The 18,203-nt window shown below is 35.7% G+C and overlaps 1 protein-coding gene across 1 annotated transcript in view; it reads left to right on the top strand.

Annotated features, from left to right (window-relative positions):
• Nucleotides 1–18,203, top strand: part of LAMA2 (laminin subunit alpha 2) — a 516,774-nt gene that overhangs the window by 464,816 nt on the left and 33,755 nt on the right. Inside the window, exons 50-55 of the mRNA XM_045524726.2 lie at nt 2,583–2,745; nt 3,414–3,558; nt 9,729–9,867; nt 11,828–11,839; nt 14,608–14,728; nt 17,207–17,383. Of these exons, the coding sequence (XP_045380682.1) occupies nt 2,583–2,745; nt 3,414–3,558; nt 9,729–9,867; nt 11,828–11,839; nt 14,608–14,728; nt 17,207–17,383 (757 nt within the window). The remainder of the gene's footprint in view (nt 1–2,582; nt 2,746–3,413; nt 3,559–9,728; nt 9,868–11,827; nt 11,840–14,607; nt 14,729–17,206; nt 17,384–18,203) is intronic.

Genomic DNA, 18,203 nt, shown 5'->3' with positions numbered 1-18,203 from the left:
ACATAAAACCAATTGTTCCACTTGTAGAGCAGAAATGATTATATGGGGGAGATGAACTAGACGAGGTTATAAAGCAGAGACTAAGAACATTTTGTAGAAGATCTTGGGATGTCAGTCTTAGAAATTTGCATTTATTCAGCAGTCAGTGGAAAGGACATAATTTTTGTAATATTTTAGAAAGGTTATCTGTGCTATTAAAAAAGAAGTGTATCTTATTTTTCTTAAACTTCTGAAAATCACATTAAGATTAAAATAGGAAAAAAACTGCTACAAGTAAAATGTATTGAGCTGAACACTGAAACAATGATGAAATGTTAATATACTAAACCCCAATATACATGTCATTCTACAGTTAACAAGTTTTACATGGAAGAGCATGGCTTTAGCATAATTAATCTTTACTAACTTGACCAGATTCAAGGTTTAAAAGAGAAACATAAGGCAAGTTAAGAAGCTTAGCATTTATTAATTATAAAAGGTCACTTTTCCTGGTACATATATTGAAAATGAATAGGAAAACTCTAGTATAATGTTAGATATTGAAATACTATAGATTACACCTGAAAGGACTCATTTTTCCCTCACCTCAAAGTCATCAATTTGAAGCCAGACTTACCTGGTTTTGACTAATGAATTAAATGAAGTGGGCGGGGCTACATCTGCATGCTTTCCTGTCCCCAGCCCAGAACTTGCTTGCAGTTTTGCCTTTTGCTTGAGTAGAAGAATATCCTATAGGGTTGGGGTGGGATGGGCCTCAGAAATCATTCACTGACTTGACCCTTTCATCTCAGAGCGGAGACACTGAGACCCCCAAGTATCAAGTGACTAGGGAGATTCCACGTCAGAATCAAGGGTAACACCCATCTACTCTGCTATTTTTTCCATTATGTGTTGAGGAAATTAATAGATTAAAAGCATGAGAACATCAGGATATAAATATCCCAGAGTTTTTGTACAAGGAAAATAAAAATGTGACATTTTTTTTAATCCAATGCTTATCCCTATATTATATTGTGACGTGATTTTTTTTTACAAGTTATAAGTAACTGAGCTAAAGCATTCAGAAAACTGTCAACAGTGACTCCCATGGCCTTCCTGGGGTTGTCATTGGTAGCATGGCTGTATATAATGCAAAATCCCAGTGTTTGAGAACCTCATGGAACTTCTCCTTAGACTCTATGCAACATTTTCTTGTGTCAAGTGTAATGCTCCAGAAATTAATGGATTGTTATAATAATGATGGAGGGCCAAATAATAGCTAATTTATTCACTATCAATTATACTGTTAATAAACTGAGTTCCTCAAACTTGTAGTTAGCACTTTTCTGAATATTGAAAAAGCATCTTTTAAGTTTACATTAGAAAAAAAGTATGACATCATCTGATCTTATATCTTTTGAGATGTAACTTAAAATTACAAAGACCTGACTATGAAAGACACAGAATGACTCTTCCCTTCCTTTTGTCTTCAGAGTTTTATTTCTCTCTTTCCCAGAAACAGAGAAAAAGTCATCGTGTCTGAAATTTGTAACAGTTCTTCCTCTACAAGCCCATTAATGTTTGTACATATTATTTAGCTGAGATTTCATGCAAATAATATTCTAGCCTCTTATTATTTTATGACATTACTATATTTCTCACTACCTCCTCTCTACCCTCAAGTTAATACAACACTTCAATTTCAGAGATTCAAATATAAGCTAATATGCAGACATTTAAAGTTTAAATATATCCTCACAATCGCAACTTACTCTGTTAACATCAATTAGATAAGATAAATAGATGATAACTCTGCATTTGAAAAAGAAATCTTTTTAGATGTTATATTTACAAGACATCTTAATTCATTAAGTATTCAACCAATATTGATTGAACATATATTCTCTGTGAGGCAATTTGCTCTACTAAAATCTTTTTCACTCCACAAATATTTATCAGATTCTGCTATGAGCTAAGTACCATGCTAGACACTGAGCTTGTGCCTGACATAGAGCCTCGCCTTAATCTCTACTTAGTTTCACAGAACTTACATTCTGGTGAAGAAGAGAGATCAACAAATATACATAGAGAGAGAAATCCTTCGTTGTCTGAATCTAATCTGTCCCAGAAAAACCTACTGGATAGCAAGAGTTCAGAAAGTATATTTTGTTACATTTTTTTTTTCTTACAACTCTAAGTTTTTGACCATCTTTACCCATTTCATCCAGCCTCTACTCTCTATTATGGGAGTACTAGGGAAGTGTAATAATGCATTCTTAGCTCATTTCAAAACTCCACCAGTTCACACCACTGAGATACACTTAAACACCAATATAACTATCCACTGTGTACTTCAGCAAAAGAATCTAAAACATCAGTGATCTAGTTAATGAACACATAATGAAGTCCATGTGAGAGATGGTGGTTACTTGGTCTAGGGTGGTGGCAGTGGAGGTGGAGAGAAGGGGAAGGATGGAAGATATATTTGGGATGGTTCCTGCCCTACAGCAGTTTACAATCCAGTCTCAGAAGACAGTTGGATGTATTTCATACTGGTGGACCAAGTAGACATTGTCTGATTCATGTGAAATGTCTCTTTTCAGTCCTCAGGTGGAAGATAGTGAGGGGACTATTCAGTTTGATGGAGAAGGCTATGCATTGGTCAGCCGCCCCATTCGCTGGTACCCCAACATCTCCACTGTCATGTTCAAGTTCAGGACGTTTTCTTCAAGTGCTCTCCTGATGTACCTTGCCACACGAGACCTGGTAAAGATATGCACAGTGGATCTTTCATGATTGAAAATGTGTTTGCTTCTTTTTTGTAGGGTTCCAATACAGTTATCAGTTATAGTTAAATTATCAGTCATTGTCCAAAGAAGTCTGGGATGACTGTGTTTATCCCAGAGTGTGTGATGCATAGTGTTTATGTATATTCATCAGTAATTTTAATTACAGATACAGTTTAATTATTGTTTATTTTCAATGTAATTCCCTTAGAATCTTTTAAGAGAAGCACCCAGGTAAGATCCCTTAGTATGAATCATGCAGGAGCAAAACTACTTCCTTAGTCTTCTTCTAGAGACCTAAGTCAAAGGTGGTTCTAAATATCTTCGTTGGTTTATCCAGATCAAAATTTCTTAATAAATTCTTTTGGGGAACACACCTTTTAGTTTGCTTAATATGTTTTTAAAGGAACCCACTTTTTAATCCTGTCATAAAAGGATACATTCTAGTAATTTGGTTGTAATCATTTGCACCATAATATCACACTCACAGATGTTCACAAAATAAGAACACAAATTCTGTTTCCAAAAATGGATTTCTGTTACAGGTCAACACTTTCAGTAATTTAGCCATAAAGCCCACAAAGAAGGTAAATACCTGTATTGTTTTCTGTGTATCTAATCACTGATATATTTTTACTCAATTAATAGAAAGATTTCATGAGTGTAGAGCTCACTGATGGACACATTAAAGTCAGCTATGATCTGGGTTCAGGAATGGCTTCGGTTGTCAGCATTCAAAACCATAATGACGGGAAATGGAAATCATTCACCTTGTCAAGAATTCAAAAACAAGGTGGGTTCCTATAGTATTAATGCACTCTGAGCTTTCATCATGCTATCCAAAGCTCCCACGTACCTTATCATGAGGAAGACCTGGTCTGTAATTTTATGTACTCACAAATTCTGTGAAAAATTGATACAGTCATTTCTTTGGTTTAGATTATAGGTGGTTTGGGTTAGACATGACTGATTGAAGAGCCAAATGGTTCTCTGTCATTTTCTTTTGAAAGTGAGAGTTAATTTGAAAGCATGAAACTGTCTTACAACTTGTAAAATTACATCCTGTAGTAGATTTGAAAAGGTTGTGTGCTTTTCTTTCCTTCCTGTTTTGCCAAGATGTTTCCTTTCCAGTGGCCCACAGGTACAGTTTGTAGGGGTGGCAGAGCACAACTCCCCTTTCTTTGCTTTTTAAAAATGCCAAAAATTTGTATGTGGGCAAATTAATAATTGATTAATAATAATGTAACATTTTGATAGTTCCAGGATATTTTCAAAACATTTTCCTAAACCTTATTTCATTTGCTCATATTAGCAGGTATTTTGTTCTGGTTTAGAGGAAGGAAAATGTAGACTCAAACTTGCATGTGGTCACAGACATAGAAACAGAAGATCTCACAACCAAGACAGAAAGCAAAGCCTATTAGGTCTTAGTGTGCTGCTGTTGTTATCTTAGTGTAATTCCTCTAATTCTGTGTGCTATGGCATTACCAATATCTGCACGTGAAACCAATACTTCTGTTTATATATTTAGACCCATTTCATTGTGAACATGATAGTGTGACATTTCATAAAAACTTATGTATAACTTGCACCATCCTTCATTCCTGCATTTAACACATATCTGCCAAGCATCTAGTAAGTGCTATGCAAGAATTAAATGAAGTCTGTAAGTCCCTGCCTTTAAGGAACTTGCAGTCTAATGGGGGAGATGGGCAGGTCAGTTAATGGTTAGCGAGGAGAAAGCTCATTTCTGTGTTGAGACACATAGCAGGCTAGGAATCTCAGAAGAGAGAGATGCTGAAGTCAAACACAGAGGTCAGCTCCCAGGGGAGCTCCCTGAGGCAAAAGCAGGAGCTGAGGAGTTCTGTGGGCGAAAAGCACCCTCGGACAATTCAGAGAGGTGAACGTTGTGTGAAAGCCTGGAGGTCTCGGGGAGCGTAATATAATCATCATGCATCATTTTCCAGCTGCTTTTTTCTGGGAAGAGAAAACCCTGGAGAAACTCCTCAATTTGAACAAAAACTGGTTTAGCACTTGTATAAATTTGGGTGCTGCATACACTGTTCTCACGTGAGACAGGCACCAGGCACATTTGCGTGTCACAGGCTTTGCACAGTAGTTAAGAAGAATGTTTAACTCTGATCCAACATTTCCCAAATTTCTTTGACCACCAAAATCCTTCCATGCAATACTAACATTTGGCTGAAGACACTTTGGGAAATGCTTTAGTAACTACAAGTAAATCCAAGGCCAATAGGATGAATGTTGGCAGAAAATTATCAGACAAGGCTAAAGAGATAACAGAGCCAGTTACCCTAATGAGTTAACTAATGAGTTTCAACTCTTCCTGAAAGCAATAGGGAACTACTAAGAGTTTTAATCAAGAGTGTGACACCATCAGATTTGTGTTTTCATTAAGTTTCTTTAGCAGCAACCTGGAGGGTAGATTGGTGACAGTTTCAGACACTGCTGCTGCAGTCTGCAGGAAGACCAGAGGAGGGGCGAGGAGAATGAAACCATGAGAATGGATAAGAAAGATTGAAATTGAAGCATATTAAGCATTTTAAAATTGAGGAGCTTTATGATATATTCAATGTGGAGACTAAGGTTATTTTTTTTAAGGAGACCAAAATGATTCCTTTTTTTCCTTAAAATAATAAAGAATATGTCAGTGCCATTTACCAAGCTATTGGATACAGGAAAAAGCAGAGGTGTTTTGTTTGTTTGTTTGTTTTTTAGGAAAGATGCTGAGTTCTATTTTGGACATGTATTAACAATAGTCTTAGTATCTTTAGCAAGGAAGCTGTGTAATTGACAGGCAATTAGTTATGTGTATCTGAAGATTAGCAGAGCTCTAGGGGAGAGATGGATAGGTACAAATAATCATCATGTTTTAAATAGAGCTGAATGGGGATGAGAAAAACCAAACAATCATATCTAGAATGAAATGATCCAAAGCCCTGGAACAAGCAGCAGTATTGAAGCAGTATAGTAAAGAAGACCCCACAAAGGGAGCTATAAGAAAATAATCAGAGAAAGGAGAAATAAGAAAGGTAGATTTTCAGAAGATTAAACTAGAGGCAGAGTGCCCACTTAGGCATAATAATAGTTCAGACAGGAGATGAATGATGGCTTGAAATAAGAGTTGCAGTGGGATTTGACAGTAGGGAAATAAATGCAAAATGAATCCACAATACAGTACCACTATACAGTTACTAGAATGTCTAAAATTAAAAAGACTGAACATACCCAGGGCTAGCAAGGATGTGCAGCAAGTGGAACTCTTATATACCGTTGATGAAGATGTAAAATGGTACCGCTGCATTGGAAAACAGGTTGGCAGTTTCTTAAAAGGTTAACTATACACCGGTCTTATGAACCAATCATTCCACTCCTACATATTCACCCGACACATGAAAACATATATCCATACAGAGACTTGTACCCGAAGGTTCATAGAGTCTTTATTTGTGATACTCAAAAAACAAACAAACAAACAAAACAACTCAAACATCCAAACAGGTGAATGGATATACAAATTGTTGCATATTCACACAATGGACTACTATTTAGTGGTAAAAAAAAACATAATGAACTATTTAATATGCACACAAAATGGATGAATAACAAGATAATTTTTCTGAGTAAAAGAAGGCAGATAAAAAAGTACTATTAAATTCAAAATTATATCGAAAGCACTAATATATAATCACAGAAAGCAGGTAGAAGATATTTGTGGATGGGCTTTTATAGGGAGGGAGAGGAAAGAAGGATAACAAAGAGGCATGAGGAAACTTAGGGTGATGGATATATTAATTTTCTTGATTGTGATGATTTCATGGAAGAATAGAGATCTCAAAACTTATTAAATTGTATACTTTAAACATGGGCAAATTATGCTATGTCAGTTGTACTTTGATAAAAATTTTAAATAATAGGACAGATAATTATAGTTACTCAGGAGATGAAATTAGTAGGGCTGTTGATTAATAAGAGTGGAATAGTGAGGAGAAAGGATGACTGTCTAATTTAGGAGATGGGGTGAGGGTCATAGTGCCACCAAATGAAATCAGCAGTACAGATTTGGGAGAAAAAAGATAAGTGTTTTGATTTGGAATGTTAACTGGGGAGGTATATAATGACTTACTTATTGAATAGGGATTTTTAGGGAAAAAACAGGTCTAGGCACATAAATTTCTGAGTTGTCAACATACATATAAGTAGACATCAACTTGAAATCACCCAGATAGCCCAAATCTGACTCAGCCAAATGAAAATACATTAGGAAACATCAACATTTCAGAAGTGTTCAAAGTAACAGGTTCCAGGGAAGGAGACTGAGACCGAGGTTGGAAAGGCAAGAGAAGCTGGAGGAGTTGGCATTATGGAAGCCAAAAGAGGAAAACCCTAGAAGGAAAGAAATGTTAACCTCAAATACTGCATAGACATGGATTAAGACAATGGCCAAAGGATCCCATTGGGTTTGATGTAGGGAGGTCACTGTGGATTTTAGCAAGATCAGAATCCATGGAGTAGAAGGATGGGAGTTCCAGTAAGGCCATTGCTCTTTTTCAGTCACCAGATTAGTTGTTTTACATGAATTATTCTCAACTAGTTGGTAAAAGTACTGTCTCTTGAAATTCAAAAAACACTCCTTCAGGAGGCATTCCCCACCTTCCCTGAGAATCAGTTAGTAGTGACCACAGTCACTAATAAAACTGCACCATCCTCTCCAAGTGCATTAACATGGACACAAGATGGAGGACAAACACTGAGATTTCCAGCAGACTAATTGAGAGAAGAAAAGAATTACCGAAGTAAAAACAATTTGTTTATAACAATTCAACATTGAGTATAAATTACTTGTTAAGCCCCTACTCTGTGTCTAGTATTTAATAAAACCCTTACTTCCCTGCTTACCCGTAAATGATGTCTAAACTCATCACCTCTGAAATTTTATGTTAATAGCTCTTCTGTAAGGGGAAGAAATAGGGCAAGAAATAAAAGCAAGTGTTAGCATTTCATAGCAGAACCCACTTCACTGCTATCGTTCATGAAGGGTAGAGTAGAGCCCTTCCATTAAATCAGTAAAAATATGCCATCCTATGTCTCTCTGCCAAAGCTAATGCTTGGGCCAGTGAGTTTCAATTCAATTGTGTCTCTGCTCTTTAATCAGTTTTTCTTAGAATGATTTCTAAAAACGCATACATTCACTCAGGAATAAGGAGGAAAACTACCTCCAGTCACTGGCTTGCCTGTGATAGAGAGACGGAATCTCATTTTCACAGGCACCATTAAAATATACACCAGGTCTGAGGAAAAAGGCTATTTTCATGTTCCAGTCAATAGCCTCATGTGAAAACTTTGCTAATCTGGATAAAAGGAATATGTATGAAAAAGTCCTGGAAACAGTTTTATATGTTTGGTTTTTTTTTTAATTTTAGCCACCAGTCTGATCAAAAAGATATGTGAGAATGAAATTAATAGGTACAAGAAAGTAATTAAATTTTTCAATCTTAACTTGCTGAATATTTTTTAATTGGGCATTAGTTTTGAGGTATTTTTTGTTGGGTCTTTATTTTTACAGAAATCTGTTTTGAGGATTATGAGGTGTTAATAGGTTTGAGTTTTTTATTTTGGTCATTTTTACAAGGCAACTATGTTTGGTTTTATTGAAGACACTTCTTTTTGGAGTAGAAGGGCTTCAGATTATAATGGAATTTTTGAGTTTGATTATTTCTCTTTGTTCTCCAAAGAACACTCTTCTAAAAGACGATGAATTGAGAGAAAATAATGTTATAAAATCAAACAAATTTGGGAGATACTTTTTGCTCTTCATCCCTCTTTTGGAGCATTTTATTACATATTAACATGTTGAGACATCCAGACAGCCATAAAATTAAGATATATGTTTAATTTTGCTTAACCTTGTGTTTGTCATATTTATTTGACCCAGGAACACCCAAGAAGCTAGTGCTCCAAAAAATAAACATTTAGAAATGCCCTTATAATCCATTGGTTCAAGTAGCCATTTTTAGACCCTTGCTAATTCAAATCCCATATCAGGCAAAGATTTAGAGGCCAAACTTGTCATGTTAATGAAATGATACCTCAATATGCATCAAGGATCCAAAATATATGAAGCAGTTAAAGGCTGGGCCTAGGCAAATGTTATGGTGAGAAAGCACATAATTCAGAAAAAGCCTAGCCTGACTCTTAAGAATGAAGAGGGTAAAATCAATGAGATAAAGGGTTCCCATCTGCTTTCTGACAAAGCAATTTAAATAGAGAAGAGTCTCTCTTCTCTCCTTTCTCGTTTTTATTTCTGAATTTGTATTCTTATCCTATTAGAAATACCTTTAGAGACCGGAGAGAAAAGCAATAGGCATGAAGACTGTACCGTGCTCAAAACACTCAGTATCCCCCGTATAAAATGTAATTTACATGGATGTGGGTCCCATCATCTTGCAGAACCAAACATTCCTGTCTCCACTTCCATGCACAGCCATCTCATCTGAATCACTGTGTGGATGAGCCCAAACCCCAGTACTTCTTTGGAAACTGAAATTTACAGAAGAAACCACAAATTCTGTACATTTCTAATTAATAATCTAATTTCTAGTTATTTATCTTAGCATTAGTTATCTTACTCTATTTTCTAACTACTTAGCTATGTTATGGAAAACTACATCAAATGGTTCTCTGCTGTCAGTCTAAACTTTCTTTTATCTTGATTGGTTTGCTTTCATTGGTTTTGCATGCTTTCTTTGTGGGTAGTTTAACAATGTGTTTCATTGATGTTATTGTTTCTGCAATTCTTAAATAGTTGTGTAAAGAACAAGTGCTTGAGAAAGTCAATGTTAATTTGAGAATTAAAGTAAATTTATCTTGAAGTGACAATGATGATATAGATGTGGTTGGTATTGCTCAAATAAAATGTTAAACTTTCTCTTTCCTTTACAGCCAACATATCAATTGTAGATATAGATACTAACCAGGAGGAAAACATAGCAACTTCATCTCCCGGAAACAACTTTGGTCTTGACTTGAAAGCAGATGACAAAATATATTTTGGTGGTCTGCCAACACTGAGAAACTTGAGGTAATTGGTGTACGTCTAGAACTGAGGATTAATTTTTAATTAACGGCCACTATGCTCACTGGAGTTCTGATGTTTCATTACAACAGAATGTCATCTAACCTTTAGTTGCAAAAAGGCCTAGTCAACAAAATCATGTACCAGGATTTAAAAATCAAAGGATTAATTTGATATCTTTGTTGAAGACATGGATGGGAATCACTGTTTTCCTCGTAGAAACTAGATGGAAAGAATTATAAAAGTTATTAAAGGTGGAAGCAAGAGTTAAATGTGGATCTTGTAATTGCCATTCTCCTTGCATGTTCACCAGAGATGAGGGCACATGGCTTAGTGTTCTGAAAATTAGTCAGTGTGCCAGGATGACCTATTTTATGGCTAAGCATGAGCACGATAATGGTGTATTGGAACTTTCTCATATGCTTGATGCTAAAGTTACATTAGTTATTTTCGTCACCTATGTCAACTTTTTTTTAATGTCATGTATGTTTCTAGATAGCAGGATGAGGAGATATATTTAGCTCATAGTTCAAAAAATAAATACAAGAAACTAAAAAGGTCAGAAAATATTTCATGTGTATTTAATTAATTTACTGCTCATTATAAAACATCTTATAAGAATAAAACTTATACAGTACCTGGTGCTCAATAAATGCTAATGCAATCTAATTACAATGGGATGGATTGTTTTGGTTAAGCCATGAGTTTACTATAAATACAGAGCACTATGTTTTTAAGTTTTGTTTTGTTTAGTTAGTTTGTTAGCTTTTGATGGCTGCAGAGTCCTTCCTAGGCATTTCTACTCTAAAAAGACACATTATGATTGGAGAAGTCTCAGGATAACTAAAAAGTCCAGTAGTCAATTATTTTCATATTTCTTAGATGAGCAGTGGAACTTCAGACTCGTTTTATGATAGCTAGCACGCAGACTGAGGCTCCCTCTCCTCCCTGTATCTAAATTCATAGACCAGCACTTGTCTTACTACCAGTCTATCAAGAGTGTAAGTTGATAAGCTTCATGGTGCAGATAAACTGGCTATGCATTTGTCTACTTGGTAATGTATTTGTGTTAAGACTATAGATTTAAAGGGTCTGGTCAGAAAAGTCGTAGATAAGAATCTACTTTGTTCCAGGGAATATTTAAATACTAAGCATCCAGCAAGTTGTTCAAGTCTAAGATTTACTTTGCAAGATCATTAACTAAATTCTCTATGAGTGAATTAAATGTAGCCAAAATAATGCTATCCAAAGGTAGTTTCTTATGTTTTTGTGATGATGTGGTTTTAATTACCATAAAGTGATTTTTAGGAATTACCTACAAAGGTGTATATGTTAACTTCATTGAGATTGGCTTATGTATTAGTTTGCAGTTTACACATCTAATGAGTCTTTATGACCAAGGTGTTTTTATTTTCACAGTGCAGCATTTCATAATTATATTTCTATGGTGTGGCATGTTATTTCAAAACAATCTTTAGATATATATTTGTGACTAATCAAAGAAGCCATGCATTCACAGGTAGCTATAATTTTGCCCACAGATAGAATCTTAATATGATAAAGTGCAAAAGATGTAGTGAACATAAATTATTTTTATATATTAAGTTCAGATTAAGTTCAGAGGTAATGAGTTCTCCTCATAAGCTACTCATGAATACTACAGCATAGCAACATTTGTGCGTTTTCCCATTCATAAGACTAATAAATATGAGTACTTTAAATTCAATTCCAAAATAAAAATTTTCTAAGAAAAAAAGTGGTGTGGGAGATGGTCACTTTTAGATTCTGTTTTCACTGCAGTCAAGGATATATGTCTGTTTTCTTTTCTGTCAGTGTTTTATATTCCTTTCCTTTGTAGATCTCTGTGAAATGCTTTTTTTTAAAGATCTATAATTAAAGTTTATTGTTCTACTAAATGAAAATGCAATTATAAGTAAATCATGTTTTTCTCTTCTCTTTGACCTAGTATGAAAGCAAGGTAAAATTTCAATTTATGCATGCCTTCTTCAAGTGCATGAGTTGGGTAAATGTGGCTTCTTAGATAAAGCAGCAATGCAGAAGCAGAGTGACACCTATGCAGCTTTGTTCATAGTACATTTCATGAGCAAGTAATGCATTCTGAGATATTTCTCATGCTGCCCTTTGCTTATAAAAAAATTCTGCTACTTAGCCACCATCAACTGGGCTCAATTTGACTTGTTTCACCAGCCGTGATGACAAATTTGCTCTGCTTATTTGTTCAACCACTTGCGCACAGTGCCTCTGGTGTACACACGCAGCAGCACACACGCCAGGGCAGCTGGTCAGGTTTATGGGCATGAATCTAGTTCTGGGGGAACAAAGTAGTCCCTTGGGTTGAACCCTGGGCTCTGGTCTCCCTGGTACCTGGTACTGTTCTATCTGCTGAACAATCAGCCTGTGCTCCCAAATGCTTACTACTGCCTGGTTGCTTTTTGCAAGCCTGCAAACATGCAAACATTTACACGGCCCTTGCACCTCTTGGCAAAGCTGCTTCTTTGTTTCCATGATTATTTAGAATTTAACTGTGGAGTCAGATAAAAGGACTCTATGGAAATGCGATATGTAAAACAAGTGTTTGTGTTAATGATGAGGAAGTCTGCGGATGGTCATCCTAGCTTCTCAGGAGCATTTTAATTCCTATTTGCAGACAGGCGTTAGCATGGAAGCTGTGAGCAGCAGGCTTCTGTTAAGTGGCTGATCAAACCCCAGAGATGTGCAAGGCTGGCGCACTCTGGCTAGAGCTACAGCCTAGTGTTTTGGTATTTCAAATCCTAACTGTGCCAAATTTCTGGAAAGGAGATAATGAAGCTGAACTGATCCAAGAAATTTTGAGAGCAAAAGCTAGACTTTCAATACCAGAAACTACACTGTATAAAAATGGAAGTGTGAAAAAAAAATGATCCAAGTTATTTTATCACAATACAGTTATGAGAACTGCCAAGTGCTGTTTGCTGAGATGGCTAAAAGGCAAAGGCTGGCTTTCAATGAAAATATATGCTAATAAAACTCTGGAATGACCCTGTGTAGCTTTGTAATTTTGCCTTTGAGGAAACCAAGGCCTATGGTTACCATTAGGAGTCTGATCACCATATGTGATTACTTATCCCCTGCGATTTTCATGATGTCAAGCTTGCTAGATCATTGTGTTTCAAAGTGTTTCTTTATCATGAAACTATGAACTGTATAAGTTGTAGGAGTGATTTATTTTAGTGATAATACCTCAGAAAAAATAGTGACAAATCAGTCTTCCTGTAAATGAAAACGTGGAAGCAAATGAACACTAAGAATGAAATTCACTGATTTCCTTCACTTTATACATGAAGAATAGAAGCAAGATTCTCACCCTCCAGTTGGCATGGTCTTCATAATAACCAGCTAACTGAACAGAAGGGGAAGACCTTGGGAACAAGTGGAAATAATCAGAGAAAATAAAGCAGCCCCAGAGAGAGAGAAACAAAAAATCCAAATACCTGGCATTACATAAAGCACCTGATACACACTGCTAGGGTTACATTTGTTTTCCCACCTGTTTGTCTTCATGCCATGTGTTTTTTATGAAGACAAAAAGGGGAATCCTGCCATCATGGTACAATGAGGAGAGAATTAATCATTATCCAAATAAGTATAATATCTTGGTATTGATTGGACAGTTTTTAAAGATGCTGATTAACACCAAAAAAAAAGGATTATTTTTTCTATTGCTATTGACCTACACTATTCAATGTAGTTGTCACTAGTCATGGTGGCTACTTAACTTTAAATTAAATATAATTAAATAACAATAGTTTGGTTTCTCATCGACACAAACTACTTTTCAAGTGCCAGCAGCCACATATGGCTAGTAATTAATGGTTTGGACAGTCCAGAAAGGAACACTTGCATCGTCACTACTGGGCAGTGCTGCTGTAGACGAAAGAGCTGTCATCACCATTGCCATCCTGCTAGCTTTTGTTTACTGCATGCTAGCCTGTTTATCCCTTTTTAAGAAGTACTCAGCAAAAAGTAAACATTCAAGTGTCATTTGGGTATAGGAGCCATTTTCAACCTTATTGGAAAAATTCAATGGATGTTTTCTGCCTTTGGTTGCTTTATTCTGTTATTGCTCCAGTATAGAATAAGGACTTTGGGGCCAATCTCTAAACTTAATCTTAAATTATCTTTTTTAGACTATATAATCCAAAAGAATGTTTCTCAGGTTTTGTTTTACTTAAAATCTTTAAGGATAAATATACTATCTTATACTCCCCCCACTACCAAAAGTCTCAGTGACAGAAATATTATCTTTTCAAGGTAAATGTTTTTAATTTTGAGCAAGATTTTATTTAACTTTTTTGATATGTAGTTTGGTTATGCATCCCTAGACAAGTGCCTGCTCTTTGGTGGAAAAAAAAGGAACGCATTTCATTATAGATATGAAGACTTAAAAAGTCAGTTAAGTCCTGTACCTGGTATTTAAATGTAGTAGGTGAGATTATTTTTTAAAAGGAGAGGAAGATGAATTACATAAAGAGTCCTTCTGCAGAATAGTGCTAATATCCACTTATCCAACTGGTAGATAATGGAAGCATCGTTTGCTGGATACATGTGTGCACGTGTACACAGTGTGAGAGACATGCCTGCCTGTGTATCAGTTTGCTTCACATGGCTTGCTTCCAGTAGTCAGGGACACTATACTGCCCTTGCCTTAATGATACTGTTTTTGTTTTCCATTTAATTTTTCAACAGGCCAGAAGTAAATTTGAAGAAATATTCTGGCTGCCTCAAAGATATTGAAATTTCAAGAACTCCGTATAACATACTTAGTAGCCCTGATTATGTTGGTGTTACCAAAGGATGTTCGCTGGAGGTTGGTCTCAGTGGTTTCCTAAAGACATTCGTATCAAATTTCACTTGCTTAGTTTGGGTCTTTTATAGGGATCAGTCCTTGTTAATATATTTTAAATTCCTGCTGACCCTAGAATTAGCCATGCATAAATGATAAAGCAAGAATGAAGTACTTCTGTAAATTTCTGTGATCAGCTGAAGTTAAGAAAATGACATTATAAAGACCCCAAATTGTGAACCAGTTTTCCACATGTACAGAACTTTATAGCACATGTTTTTAATATGAATCTCTTCTGGTTCTCTCTTCCTTTCCAGCACCATTTTTCTCTTTTCCTCATTTTTGTCATCTATTTTAAATTTCTTTTCCTTCTTGTATTTTAGATAGCTTTATTAGAATCCTTAAATAATTTTTCTGGAATGTGCCAGGAGTTTACACAAATAACACGCAACAGTGTACACTCTAATCATTAGTGCATAGAATCTTGTCCAGAGCTTAGAAGTCAAAACTCCTTTCCTTTCACATACTGGGAACCATCTACAAAGACCTGGATTTGATGTGACTGCAAAGTTCCCTGTTATCAGGTATCTTCAGCATCTTTCCTTTGTTGCCAAAGCAGCCCAGCAGGTCCCTGATTCCACCTGACTATTCTGCACTGACTCTACAGTAGGGGCTGACCCATCGGGGAGAGAAACACAGGTCCCAGCTCTGCTCTCGTATAATATCTGTAAACAAGAGCCAACAGTCATCAGCAAATGTTAATAAAAATGTTACAGGGATTCTAAAAGTGATGAGTTTGTTTTAAAAAGAAAACATTAAATATATCATACTTACAAATTTTTAATTACCCTGATAGGACACAACTATTCATTTTGGCTGCTTTCTCCAATTAAAATTATTTTAAAGCATTTCAATGGGAAATAAAGAGATTTGGAGGGGAAAAAAGTAAATCACCACTGAGCCATGAAGTTTAAAGACTGGAACAGAGCTTTCAGGGTCTTCATTGTGCCTAGTTACAGTCTCCAACTTGGAATTAGTCACAGACATTCACCCCAAGAAGCGTGGGAATAAGAAAAAAAAAGGAAACACATACTAAATTGATCTCTGAGAATCCATATTGGCCTCTTAAGGAAAGTTTTACTGAGAGTTTTAATCTTCCAAAGACTAACTCTCATCCACATGCAAAAGACATTTACATGAGGATGAAAAGCTGTCTAGAAAATGAGTAGCCTGTATGTGTGGAAATGATGGTTCTGTAAAGGCTTCTCAGTAACCAAGAGTTATTTGCAACTAAAATATGAAGCAGAAATTTGATGTGGATAAATAATGAAGAGTCTACATAGTAGTTTTAGTTGGACTATTCAAAATGCAATGAATTGAAAATTGGAATAGAAAACAGATTGTACATTGTACAACACTTATGTCACTTAACTGGGCCTGAAACACTTTGGGGGGGGGGTGGATTCTGCATTAAAGGATTCCTTGTTTTCACTCCAGCAAAATCTGGGACTTTCAAAATGAGCACTTTAAGTACTCTAAATGCCCAACTACATGGGCTTGCTGAAATAAATCCTTGCATATTCATACACGGGAATGACCTGCCATTAAAAGTGATGATGAGGTCTATGTTTGCTGACAGAGAGACATCCCCCCACAAGTGAAGTGAAAAAAAAGAAGTTACACATGATCATGCCTGTCATAACTCAGTTTAAATACAGAAAGGAGGAGCGAGGAAGAGGGCAAAGTTGTAAAAGCTAAAATGAGTGAATGAATGCATGCATGCATAAATGCGTGAAAGAATGGGTTATAAAAAGCTATATGCTTCTATCCAGCTTTGGGAGGGAAGTGGTTTTTACTTTCTCCTTTTTGCGTTTGGTTACCATCTAAAATGTTACTGTTTTAAGTTTCTTATTAGCAAGGACAATGATACTATTTTCATTTTGAGAAGAAACCTGGACTATGAAACATTTAATTTATTTATTTTTTAAGATTAAGTTGTATCTGATTTTTTTAAAAATTCCTCAAGAGTGTGTTTATACATTTGATAGCAGTGAACATCTTTACCTTGGACTCATCACTGAAGAAGAATGCAGACAGAGACCAGGGTCAGACTCAGCTATAAAACATAAGCAATTTGTTGGTAAAGGGTATTGAAGAGATTAATTAGAGTGTTTTTAAGGGAGACTTTGCAAGATAGATTTAAACTGAAAGAAAATATTATCTACCAGTGATCGTCTTTTATATTTTAAATCAAAAGTTCTAGAATAAAGCATAGGCCAGAATTCTTATTTTAACCCAAACTGCTCAGAAAATTCAGAGTTACAGCTGGAAATAGTGTTTCTTCAGTTGCTTTTTGGTTCTCCACGTAACTGCGTTTTCTTGTGTTCTAAAATGACAATGTATTTCATAGTAACATTAAGCGAATTGAGGAGGGTGAGTGAGATAGAGAAATTTAAATTTTCATTTCTAATGCTTTCTTCCCTTTTTTCTTTTTACACAAAGAACGTTTACACAGTTAGCTTTCCCAAGCCTGGTTTTGTGGAGCTGTCCCCTGTACCAATTGATGTAGGAACAGAAATCAACCTGTCCTTCAGCACCAAGAATGAGTCCGGGATCATTCTCTTGGGAAGTGGAGGGACACCAGCACCACCTAGGAGAAAACGAAGGCAAACTGGACAGGTACCCTCACACCTAGTTAATTAATGCATTTTCTTTAATGCTTATCTATAATGATTATTTTATAAAGAGACTGATGAGGCATTTAGGGTTTATACATTGTTTTTATATTTTTTGATTTGCATTATTTATTTCCACTACCATCTTCTTAGGACAAGTATCTTCACGAGGATTTTTCTGTTGGTCAATTCTAAGTGCAGACACACTTGTATTTACATCCATATTTTATGTATGAGTTTTGCATATATAAAGAGAGAAAGCTTAAAATATATTCAAATTGCATTAATCTTCTCTTCTCTTTAAGTCCAGTTTCCTACCAGATCTGTAGGTGACCAGATAGATCCTTCAAATAATTTAAATTGGAATTTAAATTCCTTTAGGATCAGTTACCCAGTTACCCAGTTTCACTAGCAAACATGATGCAGTCTGTTTAAGCCTAACCTGTTCCACCTTCTCTGGACACACCTGGCTAGGAGAAGGCGAAGAGAGCGCAACCAACACAGGCATGGACAACAGTGACATTAAAATGACATTAAAATAAAGCCTACACAGTGTCTGCTTTGTAGGGCTGTGAACAATTTTCATACCCACTAGTCATTTGATTCTGTTAAAAGCTCAGCTGTCCAGATCTAGGCACCATAGCTCTTTTTTTTTTTAACATTTTTTTATTGAGTTATAGTCATTTTTACAATGTTGTGTCAAATTCCAGTGTAGAGCACAATTTTTCAGTTATACATGAACATACGTATATTCATTGTCACTTTTTTTTTCACTGTTAGCTACCATAAGATCATGTATATATTTCCCTGTGCTATACAGTATA

This window comes from Camelus bactrianus, chromosome 8 (assembly GCF_048773025.1).
Source record: "Camelus bactrianus isolate YW-2024 breed Bactrian camel chromosome 8, ASM4877302v1, whole genome shotgun sequence".
NCBI lineage: Eukaryota > Metazoa > Chordata > Mammalia > Artiodactyla > Camelidae > Camelus > Camelus bactrianus.
This window is presented reverse-complemented; position numbering and strand designations above follow the sequence as displayed.